Source organism: Petromyzon marinus, unplaced genomic scaffold, assembly GCF_048934315.1.
Source record: "Petromyzon marinus isolate PM22_M1 ecotype Great Lakes invasive population unplaced genomic scaffold, UKy_Petmar_22M1.pri1.0 PM_G_Scaffold_17, whole genome shotgun sequence".
NCBI lineage: Eukaryota > Metazoa > Chordata > Hyperoartia > Petromyzontiformes > Petromyzontidae > Petromyzon > Petromyzon marinus.
Genome location: NW_027422728.1, coordinates 3,573,176 through 3,588,371, shown reverse-complemented (window position 1 = coordinate 3,588,371; position 15,196 = coordinate 3,573,176). Strand labels below are relative to the sequence as shown.

The 15,196-nt window shown below is 46.7% G+C and overlaps 1 protein-coding gene across 1 annotated transcript; it reads left to right on the top strand.

Annotated features, from left to right (window-relative positions):
• The first annotated feature begins 6,228 nt into the window (after positions 1–6,228).
• LOC142911183 (hydroxylysine kinase-like) lies at positions 6,229–14,808 on the top strand. Its single transcript, XM_076060285.1, has 5 exons — positions 6,229–6,553; positions 9,565–9,728; positions 11,139–11,313; positions 12,461–12,773; positions 13,450–14,808. Exons 1-5 carry the CDS (start codon positions 6,229–6,231, stop codon positions 13,622–13,624), a joined length of 1,152 nt encoding a protein of 383 aa, XP_075916400.1. The 3' UTR covers positions 13,625–14,808.
• The last annotated feature ends 388 nt before the right edge of the window (positions 14,809–15,196 follow it).

Genomic DNA, 15,196 nt, shown 5'->3' with positions numbered 1-15,196 from the left:
TCAGCGCCACCGCCGCCACCGCCAGCAGCAGCATCATCACGCGGCGCTCCATCACCCTCACCCACGGGGTTCTCTCTTCAGTGCCACACTCACTGATGCTGCTGCTCATGGCGACATTAAGCAGGAAGTGACATCATCAGGTGACATTAAGAAGGAAGTGACATCGTCAGGCGACATTAAGAGTAAAGTGACATCATCACTCGACATTAAAAGGGAAGTGACATCATCAGGCGACATTAAGAGGGAAGTGACATCATCAGGCGACATTAAGAGGGAACTGACATCATCAGGTGACATTAAGAGGGAAGTGACATCATCAGGCGACATTAAGAGGGAAGTGACATCATCAGGCGATATTAACATGTAAGTGACTACGAGATTACGAGTTAAATGTTCTTGCTGTGGTTTTCACACCTGACGGTGATTGCTTGTGTTGCGGTCGAAACGTCTTAAGAATTTTATTGTTTTATATTTTTTATTATTTGATTGTTTCCCTTCTACGTGGTGACTTTACCGAAAGAACAAATAATATGAATCGCTGCAGTCACGAAATATTTAAATAATTAAATAGAATCACAAGAGATTGTGTTGCGTGCAAAAGAGAGTCGCGTAACCGATCCCTCAGGAGTGGGACCTGCGCCTTTAGTGGCACCCCGACGTGAAACGAGCACACGGCACCAACTGTCCCCACTTCCTGAAACGGAACGGGGTTTTACAATCGATGCACGTGCAACTAGTCTCAATGATTGTTGCGCACAGGAGTGCTTCAGGAGAGCATAAGCGAGGTTTTACTGTTCCTCCTCCACTGGAGGGGCGCAGGCTACAGCACAGCGGTTTACCACCAGGCACTCCGTAGTTTGGGTTGTGTGGACACAACATCGCAGGGCTGTGAGACTTCTTGAAGGAGGAGATGTGGCACATCAGCCTGTTGATGTTTTGATTTAAAGCTTTCGTTACTGCAGTAATTAATATTTTTAGCTCTTTCGGTAAAGTCACGTTGAAGGGAAACAATAAAATAACAAAATATATTGTGTTTTATATATATTTAATTGTTTTATTGTTTCCCTTCAACGTGACTTTACCGAAAGAGCTAAGAATATGAATTACTGCAGTCACGAAAGCTTTAAATCAAGAGTCCATCTATGTTCTGAAAAGAGGAGGGGGGAGACGAAAAATTAATTTATGCTGTCTGAAAGCCACCGTAAGCGTGAACAATCAATTAAGACCTGAAATGGTTTATCAAATCCTTCCAATGATTGCTAAGCCAGAGTCCATTTTCTCGGTTGAAATTGTCTCTGTGTTTGTATATGTGGATAGCCTCATGAACAAATCTCTCATGGTAGCCAGATGGATTGCAAAGAACCTCTGTCTTGGAGAAGTCAATGTCATGTGAGCCTACTGAATTATAACAGTGATCTGCCATGGCCGAGGTGTTGGTCCTACCGTGTTTAAGGTCTGCTTTGTGTTCACGAATGCGGTCCGAGACATGGCATTTGGTTTCTCCAATGTAACTACTACCACAGAGGCAACTTAGTTTGTAGACACCAGGGTACTGTATGTCGTGATAGCGAACTAATGCGTATAATGCTCCCACATTTATAATGAACTTAGGTGGGTGACCACTATTGATTCCCATGTCACAGGGCTATACCTAATACATGAAAACTTGAAATGAAACTTGAAATAACAGACTGTTGAGGCAATTGCTGTTGGCGAGTAACAGCGTCTATGAAGGCTGGCACAGCACACGAGCAGTGGGTGGCCAACAGCAGGCCCGGCCACCAAAGACCCACAGAGACCCACAGGGACACATAGAGACTGACAGAGACACACAGAGTCCCACAGAGACTCAGAGAGACCGACAGAGACACACAGAGACCCAGAGACACCCACAGAGACACACTGAGATACACAGAGACCAACAGACACAGAGACTCATAGAGACCCACAGGGACACACAGAGACCCGTACAGACCCGTAGAGACTCATAGAGACCCATATAGACCCAGAGTGACTGAGACTCGTAGACATCCATAGAGGCTCAGGGACTCACAGAGACCCATAGAGACACCATCACCACCACCATCACAACCATGATCATCACCACCATCACAACCACCACCACGATCATACTGCACCAGGTACTCATTTAAAGCCATGCCGACCCATGGAAAGCGGTTTAAATATTCGGCACCATTATTGGTCGTGAGTGGGGAGGAATTGAACTCTGTTCACTGGGTTCGCATCACAGCGTTGCAAGCCACCACACTGCCGCTCCCCATTAGGACGACGCACACGGCATTGACAACCTTGATGCTTCCGGTTGCTTGCGATGAAGTGACCGGTTGGCTCAGCCTGTCAAGAGCACCGAGCTGTACCGCTGAGACCATGGGTTTGATATTCAGGCAACTTGCTTGTGATTTTAAACCATGTTTCTCAAGCGTATTGCATTTGGCTAAATTCCAGCTGAGAATGAAAATATCAGTTTCACTCTCGAAAGTGAAACATTTTTCTCGGTGACAGGGCGTGTGGGGAGGTGCTGCTCATGACTGTTTGGGGGGGGGGGGGTGGTGGTGACACGTGGCCCCCCAATGATCCGATCAAAATCCCTCATTTCGATCGGATCATTGGGGTTTACAGTCAGGGAAAAAAGTATTTGATCCCCTGCTGATTTTGTACGTTTGCCCACTGACAAAGAAATATAATTTTAACAAATATAATTTTAATGGTAGGTTTATTTGAACAGTGAGAGATAGAATAACAACAACAAAATCCAGAAAAATGCATGTCAAAAATGCTATAAATTGATTTGCATTTTAATGAGGGAAATAAGTATTTGACCCCCTCTCAATCAGAAAGATTTCTGGCTCCCAGGTGTCTTTTATACAGGTAACGAGCTGAGATTAGGAGCACACTCTTAAAGGGAGTGCTCCTAATCTCAGCTCGTTACCTGTATAAAAGACACCTGTCCACAGAAGCAATCAATCAATCAATCAGATCCCAAACTCTCCACCAGTCAACGCCCTACCTGGTTGATTGACGTTGAGAGACCACGCCCACACACGTGATCGTCTGACGTGGTCGATTCCCACGTCTACACAGTAGGGAACGATTAATGAAGGTTCATTTTAGACCACTGTTGATTCCCATGTTATCCCAATGCAAATCGATTTTATTAGCCTAAACCACAAATAAATCGGTTCCCATGTTATCCCAATTGAAATCGACTCATACATCCGTAACTCTATTATAATCGATTCCTAATGTTATCCCATTAGGAATCGGCGCGAATATAGTTAATCGAAATTTAAATCGATTTTCTCTGCAGGTGACTTGGCGCAGCAGCCACGGTGAGCCGAGCCGATCGATACATCATCGGGTGCCAGGTTGTGGTGGACGTGGGGAGCGGTGGTGCAGTGGTTAGCGCACTGTGTGTGTGTGGGGAGCGGTGGTGCAGTGGTTAGCGCACTGTGTGTGTGGGGAGCGGTGGTGCAGTGGTTAGCGCACTGTGTGTGTGTGGGGAGCGGTGGTGCAGTGGTTAGCACACTGTGTGTGTGTGTTGAGTTTGTGTGCGTTGGGGTGGTAGCTGTGGACACAGTGGGTACTGTGTGGTTAGTAGTGACAAGTACATTATTATACAGCAGTGCCTTAAACTTGTTATTAGATTCAAGTATAACGTTGCAATGACTATTGTTTGCTAAACATAACTTAACATTTCTAATGACTGAGTTGAGTTTATGCGTGCGTTGGGGTGGTAGCTGTGAACGCAGTGGGGACTGTCTGTGTACTCAGTAGTGAGTAGTACATTATTATACAGCAGTGCATCTCATACACACACACACATCTCATACACACACACACATCTCATACACACACACACATCTCATACACACACATCTCATACACACACACACATCTCATACACACACGCATCTCATACACACACATCTCATACACACACACACGCATCTCATATACACACACACTCGCATGCATCTCATACACACACACAAAGACAAAGACCCCCGTATAGCCTTAACATACTCGGGGCAATGGCTGGGAGCCAACACCTATGAAGGCCGGCCCAGCACACGATGGGGTGGGTGGCCAAACACCACGACCGGCCGCATTTGTCTCCCAAGTGGCGATGTTCACACCCTGCACCAAATACTCATTTAAGGCTGAGTTGACTTCAAAGACGGAAACAGGAATACTTCTTCACAATTATGGCAATTCGCCTAATGAAGCTGGTTGTAATAATCAGTGAAATGTCATACTCTAATGGTAAATGTTCTGGGTTTACTATCCAATACACCAGTGTGCTGAAGCAGTAACTTATTGGCACGTTTTGTTTACGTGAAATATGCTCTGACTTTAACATAGCTATTTCTGTGACCAGTTACAAGCTAATCACTCAGCTATTTCAATGCTAAATTCTATGCTAATTCCTTTGTTAAGGGGTACCTCTGCGGATGTGTATACTTTAACTTAGCTATTTCAATGAGTCATTTCAATGCTAAATTATATGCTAATTCCTTTGTCAAGGCGCTTTGTGTTCTTCTTCTGACACAGCTTAAAGGTCGTGATCTAAGCGTGGCTTCTCTCACTCCAGCGCTGTCCTCCAGACAGTCTCGTCCCTTCACCTGATGAAGGCCGCTTGTGTTGTGGCCGAAACGTCGTGATTTTTTGTTATTTTATTTTCACCCACGTGACTTTACCCAATAAAACTAAAGAGTATATTTTATACTTTTTGCATTGTTTACAGTCTGGAAGCTACCCACATGGCAAATTTCAAGTTTGTTGCATGTCGGAAAGTATGCTAAACATTTCGAACAGACACACATAATCACAAATTTCCCTTTTATATATACAGACGAAGGGGTGGGTGACAGCACCACGCCCGGCCGCCTTTGTGTCCCCAGTGGCGATGTTCACACACCACAGCAATTACTCGTTTGAGGCTGAGTCGATCTAAGGGAGGCCCAGGAGCGGTTGAAATAATCGTCACCGGTGGTGGCCGTGAGCGGGAATTGAACTCTGGTTGCCGGGTTCGTAGCGCAGTGCGCTAACCACTACACTAATGCGTTACGCTTCCACATGCGTGGGTCACGTGACAGATTTGACGTCACAGCTCACTTGCCGTGCAGAAAAAAATGCATTATTGAGCTCCCCTCCCCTCCTCCCCCCCGAAAAAACACAAAAGTGTATTTTAATAATTTTTGCGTGGTGTACAGTCTGGAAAGTACCCACATGGCAAATTTCAAGTTTGTTGCATGTCGGGAAGTACGCTAAACATTTTGAACAGACACACATAATCACAACTTTGCCTTTTACATGTGTATGGAAATAATTTCGGCCAAGGCTGCCCTGTGTCAGCGACTCTGAAAAATCTGCTGACACCCGGCACACCACGTCCAGTGTGTACCTTTCGCTATCGCCGTGGCTACCGGGGCTGTGCTGCCCACTCCACTCCGCACCAGCGACCCCGAAAATATTCAGTGACAGATTAAGCCCTGATTATTATTCACACAATTACACATCCAGTGGAATTTGAACACGTGATTTCGTGCTTACGGGACAAGGTGTTTACTCGGTGGGCCATAGCTGCAGCTCCCCAATGCTGCATAAACCCACGGTTCTTGTTAAAATTCCAGTTACAGTATTGCTACTTTATCAGGCACTGGCTGTATTTCCACTGAAATACACAAGGAGAATTCTCTGTTATTACGAATCTTATATCTGACATGTTTAAGTGGTGCTTTTCTGTTCGGTGAAATGTGTCGCTATTAAATGTGATGCGAGCAAAGAGACGTGTTTATTGATCGCTGATCGATCGATTGACTTCATGGCCGAGCGGTAGCGCGTTGCAGATGTTTGTGGTACGAGTCCCACGACTGCCCCGGTTAACGCTGTGGGTGTATGAACTGAAAATATTGCGCACTGTCTGCTTCACAGTCGGATGCTAAAGATCTCGGAGATGTAATTTAAATAAGTAGTATGCCACGTGTGTCGGCACAACTCTGTAAAAGCGACAACTACTGTGGGCTGTCCGTGAAGCGTAGCGCCTCCAGGGTGTAGCCTCGTGTGTATGCTGAGCTTGTTTCGCACCGTACATAGCCAACCGTGCTCATCGGAGGCGCCTTGCGCTGCACGGATAGAGCGGACGCCAATGTGCACTCGCAAAACCCAAAAGCTTTTTGATTGCCCTCGTTTTGTCCGTTGAAGACGATGCAAGCCGCGCCGCAGGATGATGGCCACGAGCACGAGAAGCCGTGCCTCAGCGAGTCCCGCGCGGCGAAGCTGGTGGAGCGCCTCTACGGGGTGAGCGTGGCGGGGGTGAGCCCGCTGGCGAGCTACATCGACCAGAACTACCACGTGCTGGCGCGCGACGGTCGCCAGTTCGTGCTCAAGGTCACCAACACGCGGGACAGCCAGCGGCCGCAGATGCTCGAGGTGCAGATGGCTATGATGAGGTTCCTGCGGGAGATGGGCTTCCCCATGCAGGAGGTGGTGGACAACGTCAGCGGGAAGATCATGTCGCTCGAGAGCATCGGTGAGCTGCGCCTGCGTGGGTCCCGGGAGCAGAGACATTGGAGAAAAGATGTACATAATACTAAATCTTGTTCTATTTGATGTGCTTGTCCATCTCTCTTTGTCTCCCCCTACATGCTAAGGCCTCGGCACAGAGACCCTATCTCTCTGTGCTCCGTACGTTGTGTCTCTCTTTGTGTCTGTGTGTGAACTCCCTCCACTTAGGTGTCTGTATATATATCTGCGGTTCTGTGTTTCCTCTCTCTTAAATTTAGCTCTTCTATGCCTGATGATTGCTTGCGTTGCAATCAAAACGTCGTATGCTATTATGTAATTTTATTATTTCTTATTTATACGTGACTTTACCTAAAAAACCAAAGAGTCATTCCTGCAGTCACGAAAGTGACAAATCAAGTTTAATAGATGTACAGTGCAGTACAATTGATTTTGCTGCAACTGAACTCTGGCCCCCACAACATAGCACCACGCAGCAGCCTGTGATGCCTGTTTAATGCACGATTGTCACCCATAGAAGCCCTAATCCAGGCTCAACCTGCTAAGCTTTCAGATCTTATGATAGGGCACATTCCAGGTGATTTAGTCATAGGCTGATAGTAATCATACGAACACAGCATTGGTTTATACTTGCAAAGACAACGATCAATATCCGAGCATGAGGCGGTGGTATAATACTGGGTCGCACTCCACTGACGATAAGCGATGTAAAAGGATCATACTTTTTAGTTTTTGTGAGGTTGGTGGATGTAACGCACTGCTTGTTGGTACTGGCCCAAGGTCCACATTGTGATATTTTGTAAATTCTTCATATTTATTAAAAAAACAATGTTTGGTGTGTGAGATGAAACTGGAATGACTGCTCACAGCAAAGCCACATGGACGAGACGATAACATCTGTGGTGAGAGATCAGAAGCACACTTGCTGTTTTCTCATCTACTGACCTGCAGGTTGGTAGATATAATGTTTGTACAGTTCACAGACACCGCCATTCGCCAACTGCACAGTGTGTTCCACCTCCCCACACCTCCGATGAGCACGGTTGGCTACGTATGTATGGTGCGAAAGAATTTCAACATACTTACAAAACCTAAATCGTAATTTTTGTTTCTGCTTATCTTCCCACGAGACCCTGAGACGTTTTAATGGCACAGAGAAGTAAACGTCAAACTCTTTGCATCGAGTTCCGGATTGGCTGACAAGGGGAACACGTCAAACCAAAACCATGTATTACATGAACAAGCATAGATGGGAGAGAGATGTCACAAGCAATATAATGTAGAGATATGAGAGAGATTTATTCATGATAAAGGTTTTTGGGTGAGATCGCGTTATTTATAAATGTGTCATAACCCTCCACCACCCAACACAGCCAAACAGTAAAAAATGTGTCACGTTGACAACAGATAAAATAGTTCACTACTTTAGCCCACCGGTGTGATGAAGAGTGAATCCACAACATTTACAATATTTGAGTACGACGTTTCGCTGGTAATTACATCCAGCATCATCGGGCAATTCACCTGAATGGTGAAGCCCTCACTTGCTCCCGGTCTTAAATAGAGCAGCAGGGTGATGTCATCATTTAACTCATTCAGAGAGAGATTTAATCAGAAATATGATATTTATATGGAAGAGATAGGAGAAAGATCTATCCGCAAGAGGAGAGATTTAGAGAAATGCAAACATGTCGATACAGAGCTTATCTCTCCCCCACACCCACTCCGGCCTCCTGCATCACATCACTTATATTAATATTATGATTGTAATCATCATCGTTACACTTGTTTTCACAGCAGAGCCTCAGTGAGTATCGGGAGGGTCTTGTCAAACTTTTAAGTTGCGGGGAGGGCGCGGGGGCGACGGTTGTCGTGTGTAATTTCAAGTGAGTATTGCTGACTGAGACATGTACTTAATTAGTTCTTGTAAGGCGTGGCGGGATAGTTGTCCTGTAGACCAAAATGAATTAATTTTGGTGGTTCGGGCTTGGCCCACGGGCTGTAGTTGGGACAACACTGGGCTGCTAAACATTTGTAAAGCAAAGTGCTTCATAGCTCATCGGATTACTCCAGTAAAAGTACATATTCTGATTATAATGCCTGGGCTAGCAGCGCTCTTTAAACCCAGGCTCGGGGTTCATCGCGTGAGCTGACATCGCCGCCCAATGCCATGTTTAGAATGCGAAGATCACGGAATGCCGCTGACCCTTATATTTACGTGATGGAACGAGTGACAAAAGTCGCCTCCTGATGCAGATGGGGCCCCCATTCGCCCTGCTCCTAAGTAATTTGCTCAAGCTGAACCCAGGGAATTCAGCTAGACTCGTGTGCTGACGTATCCATTCTGGCCCGAACCTGGGCGAATTGCCCCCGGTTCCGGCCAGCGTCCGCTAAGGCGTGAGGGTTGCGTGCCACGTTGCAACTTTGGCGGATGCCTTACGCATGGGTGTGGCGAGGTATTATTCCTCTCAAATGCTTTATTTAGCTACAGCGGTTTAGACAACAAGGCCATATAGGAATGCGAATTTCGGAATGCGTTCGTGTTATTAATTTCTGCGTTAATAGTACCGTGAAAGAAAGTCATGAGGAAAAAATCACTCCAATTTACTAATTTTGGGGGGGGGGGGGGGAACAGAAATACTCGATTCAAGTTGCTTGAGAGATTGCCGTTTTAAAGACTACACGAATTTTACGTGCGTTATATATCGGACTTAGCACGTTCATTATTGTTATTAACCATTTCATGCTGAGCAGCAAATTGTCGCTTAATTTCCTAAAAAAAAGAATAGTAGCCTTGGCTATCAGTTGAGCAATTCATAAGAGACCCTGTGTAGTATAGCACGTGGGTAATGAACACAGGGCGCAAAGTGGTGAGTTGACACTTTGGCCAGACCTTGGAGGTTCCGATATCAGCTTCCGAACAGCTTTTTATGTTCCAGCAAAAGGAAGCGACGGTGAGATTTCACTAACCGTGGTGACCTCTTGACCTCGGTGGCGACTCCTGCTGTGAATTCTCAGACTGCGGCGAAGGAGAGAAGGAGTTCAACGTGCGGCTGCTCACGTACCTGCCCGGCGTGCCGCTGTCCAGGGTGCTGGCGGATGGCAGCCTGTACTACCAGGTGGGCAAGCTGGCAGCGAGCATCCACCAAGCCCTGCAGCAGGTACGAGCGCACGAGCGCCTCTTGACACGTGACGTGAGACTGCAGGGATTCATATTCTTGTTGCTTTCGGTAAAGTCACCACGTAGAAGGGAAACAATGAAATAATAAAAAATATAAAATAATAAAATTCTCACGACGTTTCGACTGCAACACAAGCAATCGTCATGAGGTGTGAAAACCACAACAAGGAAATTTGAAAGAAAAAAAAATTCTTGTTGTGGTTTTCACACCTGATGATGATTGCTTGTGTTGCAGTCGAAACGTCGTGAAAATTCTATTGTTTTATATTTTTATTATTTTATTGTTTCCCTTCTACGTGACTTTACCGAAAGAAACAAGAATATGAGAATATTCGCCAAAGTAAAAAGGCAAAAAAGAAATAACTCGCAAATTACTTCATTGGGAAATGCGGAGCGATAGTTTCCCCAACCCCTTACTGCGACAATCTTAAAAAAAAAGTCTTGAGTCTCGGCGAGCCTTTTCTCTCGGTAAGCAAGTGTAATGTGACGTAACGAGCCCACTCGCTCGGAACGTACGCAGCTGTTCATAATTAGCAACGTGAGAGTCCTTCCAAGTGATCGAATGGCTGGTTTTCAAGCAACGTATTTTTGTTTTCCCCCCCCCCCCCCAAATTTTATTCCAAGCGTCGGGGTGGAGCGGTGGCGCAGTTGTGAGCACACTGCGCTACGAACCCGGCCACCTGAGTTTTATTTCCGGCCACGGCTAACATTCGTGGCAAGTGATATATGAACCAGTCCTGCCACCCCCCCTTGTCCTCTATCCTTCACCAACCTACACTGACCAGTTTGGCGAAGTATGGTCAAACACCCTACATGACCAACACTGAATACGGCAGTGCCTTGATAAGGGCTGTATGAGTTGTGCTAATTGGTGCCATGTCATGAGATGGAAAAAAAACATCTCATTCTGTGCATCACCTCTGGTTAGAGAATGGCCCACAGAAGGTGATCTCACAAAACTACTTCTCAGATCCATTCAAGTGTCCTGTTATTCACAAATACCAATCAAACATTTGCCAGCCGCACGCAGGACTTGGGCAGCCCCACCCTCAGCAGCATAATAAGTCTAGATTTTTAGCTTTCGTGACTGCAAGGATTCATACTCTTTGGTTTTTTCGGTAAAGTCACGTAGGTACAACTATAAAATGATAGAATGAAAAAAAATGTAGTTGTTTTTTCATTTATTCTTTTATTTTATAGTTTTACCTACGTGACTTTACCGAAAAAAAACAAAGAGAAAATAATAAGTCAAGGAGAACATCTTTTTTGAAACGAAGACTATCCTTTGCTAGCTTGACGTTTTGCTGCCTTTAACTTACATATGTACTCAACTGGCCAATGCGATGTTAATCTCGTATTGCATTTTTTGTCATCTTACCGCCTTCATTTTTAAACATCTGCATAGTTTGAGCACCCGTTCCTGCACTCCCTGCAACGAGACGATTTCATCTGGAACCTGTCAAACACCCACCTGCTCGAGTCCTACCTCTTCACTCTGGACGGCGACCCCAACCAGGGTTTGGTCAGGGAGGTCATCGCCAAGTTCCGCGAGGAGATCCAACCCAACCTGCACAAGTTTACCAGATGTACGCTCGCCTCGCAGCTTCACCCGGGACGTAGCTCCATGCCTCAGGGGGCGAGGGGCGCTTCAGGCCACCGACGAGGCCTTGAAGCCACGACGGGTGCCGCGTACGTGTGTACGTTGAACTTCTTTTGCACCGTACGTAGCCAACCGTGCTAATCGGAGGTGCGGGGGAAGGACAACAAACTAAACACAAAAAATCAGTTCAAAAATAAATTAGTGTTCAATCTAGGTTTAAAAGTGCATAGCTCCAGTGCCTTCCTAATATCGGAAAGAAGAGCTTTTCAGACGGCCGCAGAAGTGCATCTGAAAGCGCGCGATGCGGTGACCGTCTTTGTTTGTTCGATGGTTAGCCAAAAGCCGCTGCGAGGATCACCCGAATTCGCGTGATGGTTTATGCTGCTTGACGAGATCAGCAAGGTATTGTGATTCATTTGTGGCAAGCATTTTCTTTGCAATGTGCTTTACGTGATTACTTTTACCCAGCATACACAGATGCATTACAAGGCATGCATGTAATGGGGGACACTCGCACAGACACTGATCACAGGTGAATCAAATGACAGGGTTATTACATTCAGATGCTACTGTATATAAATCATAATTGTAATTTCTACCAAATCATTTTTCAATGGATGCTAAATTGTGTTCAACAGTTTTTGTTACACATATACTCATAATAATAATGTACAGCCCTTTGTTAATGCACTATCTGGACGAAGGCATTCCCAGGCTGTGTAGGGTCATGGGGGTTGTTTTGCCTCCTTCACCATGCTGGTCGGTGAGGAGGTAGGTAGGATCCCAGGACTGGTTCAGATAACAGTGATGTTCTCCATGGCCGAGAATCAAGGGCTCGTGATGCGGTGTGCATACCACTACACACCGCTCCATATCTCGCCCCTGTACAGGGTTGTACGACGCTGGTGGGTTATTGTAATTATGTGCCTTTGAAGGGAGGAGAAGAAGTCGGTTATTCACTGAGACTCTGCGGGGGCCGTTCTTAGACCCGCACACGCGGCTTGCGCAACACCAATCGTGCGGCCGGAATAAAAACGGCACGGGCACGAACGATGACGACGGCGACGAGGGGAGGACGGTCAACAATAAAAGACAACGGACGAAATCAAATTCGACGTTCCCCTTCGCTGCAGGCATAATCCACGGTGACTTCAATGACGACAACATCCTGGTGCAGGAGGTGACCGCGGGAAGCGAGCAGCAGCAGCAGCAGCAGGGGCCCAAGTCGGCGGAGGGAGCTCCGCGGCACCGCGTCTCCGGCGTTGTGGACCTCAACTCGATGATGTTCGGCTACCACGTGTACGACCTGGCCATGGCCATCATGTACATGATGGTGGAGAGCGGAGAGGCGATGGAGGCCGGGGGTCACGTCCTGGCCGGCTACGAGAGCGTGCAGGCCCTCACCGAGGACGAGAGGAGGGCCGTTTACTTCCTGGTGGCGTGCAGGTGAGAGCGGAGGTGGGGAGGGGGGCCGGGGCAGGTCGGGTCGGGTCTGCCCGGATCGCCGTTGGCCGCATCGGGAAACGTTGGCTTCAAAAACCTGTGGCGGTTGCGTAACGAGAATTAATCCAAGTCTGGCGAGAATCCGATAAACTCGATGATTGTGCGGCAAAAAAAACACGTGCTTTATTATTTATTTAAAGCTCTTCATCAGACCAATGATGAATGAAGGTCTTGCCAATGCCATGTCGATTGTCGCGGTGGTTGACCATACTTCACCATGCTGGTTAATGTGTATTGGTGAACGGGGGGGATCAGTAACAGTTAAGACATAATAATGCTGATTACCATGATGTTGCTAACAGCACTTCTACGGATGCTGCTGATGACGGTGATGATGATGATTATAGAAAAGACACTCATAGCGATGTTGTTTACGATCATGTTGCTGATCACGCTGCTGCTGCTGCTGGAGATGAGGAAGATGAAGACGGCGACTTTCCTTCTGCTGGCACTTCTGCTGCTGACCACGAGACTTGATCCAACTATGGCTGCGATTCCTGGACGCTAAAATCCCAGCCGATCAACAAGTCGGCAGCAAAAACCCTCTTGAATAACAAACGATATTAACTGTCACGACAGCAACGGCGACAACAACAACATGGTCTACTTTTCCCCGCAGGTTCTGCCAGTCGCTGGTCATGGCCCGCTACACGATCCTGCGATACCCGCAGAACGCCGACTACCTGCTGATAACGGCGCGCACCGGCTGGGTGAAGCTACGCGAGCTCTGGACCAGGGGCCTGGAGGACATGCAGAGGCTGTGGTCCGATGTTGCGGCACGGTACAGAAACTAGAACCGCGGTGGAGATCGAGACGGACGGCGAGGAGAGAGAAGGGGGAGTTTGGGGTGGGGGGGGGACCCACCATGAGACACGTCCTCCCACTCGCCCCACCGGTACCTCCCGAGGCTTCGCAAGGAACCGGTTTTAACTTGAACGTGGCGCCGTTGGTTTTGGACACGTGCGATCTTTGAATACGGAATCTGAAAAATGTGAATTGCTCATGCCAGGCACTTAATGCATAGGGGAGGTTTTTCGTGGCTTCAGGTTAGGAACGTATTGTTGCTGCATCCAGCGCTGTTGACAAAACGGCGTTCACATGCGCATCCGTGGGTGATAATACTAATAATAGTACTGTCAGAATATTTGTTTCCCGTTCATTTACTCAGGAAATCCTGACTGTTTCTGAGATTTTGTATTCATGAAGTTCCAGCGTTCAGATGTTCGACCAATTCCTTTGTAGCTTGTTTGGCTCGTGAGAGGAAACCGGAGTAACTCGGAGATTACCTGTGCATACGAAAGGTGGTGGGGGGGGGGTAACACTCGACAACTCCATAGATGTTTTATATTTTTATTATTTTATTGTTTCCCTGCTACGTGACTTTACCGAAAGAACCAAGAATATAAAAAGCGTCACCGTACACCGACATCTGTTGGCCAACTTGCAGCGCAAGGCCTAAAACGTCTGCTTTTCCCAGACAGTCTTCAAATTAAGCACTCAACCCAGGCTCTTCCCCGGTTGAGCTTCAAAGATCTGACGAGATTTGGTGCATTCTGGGTTAATTTTGTTATTTTATGAGTTGCAGTTGCATTCAGATATTTTTTTAATCTAAACTACAGTTGACCTTAGAACCCTCAGACATGGGCGTGGGGAGTCCTGGCCTCGTGAAAGATCAGTCGACTTTCTTCCGTTGCCATGACCTTCCACTCGGCGGACTTTGGGAACGGTAGTGTGGTGGGGGTGGTGGGTGTTTGATGATTTTGCTGTAAAGGTTTCCTCTACAAAAGTGGGACACTCCTGGGTTTTGCCACCAAGTACTAAGTCATGTTTTGCAGAGGGGTCAAATACTTATTTCCCTCATTAAAATGCAAATCAATTTATAACATTTTTGAAATGCGTTTTTCTGGATTTTTGTTGTTGTTATTCTGTCTCTCACTGTTCAAATAAACCTACCATGAAAATTATAGACTGATCATTTCTTTGTCAGTGGGCAAACGTACAAAATCAGCAGGGGATCAAATACTTTTTTCCCTCACTGTAAGTTCGATTACAGGGAATGACTATAACATGAATTGGAAGTGATATCTGGACCCCTTCAAACAAACCGCATTGACCAGTGTGGTGCAGTATGGTCAAGCAACCCATATAATATGGGGAAAGGCATCATCCAGCAGTGGATTGATCTGAGGCTGTGAAAATTGGCTAAGCCTCGAACGCAGATGCACCACGTATACACTGCCGCCTCCTGTCTTATGCCATTGCCGACGAGAATGTTGCGTTCTCATACTAAATTAAAACTATTTTTTATTTTACCAGGGCCCACTGAGCTATAAAGCTCTTTTTTTTTAGAAGCGACCTGGCCACAA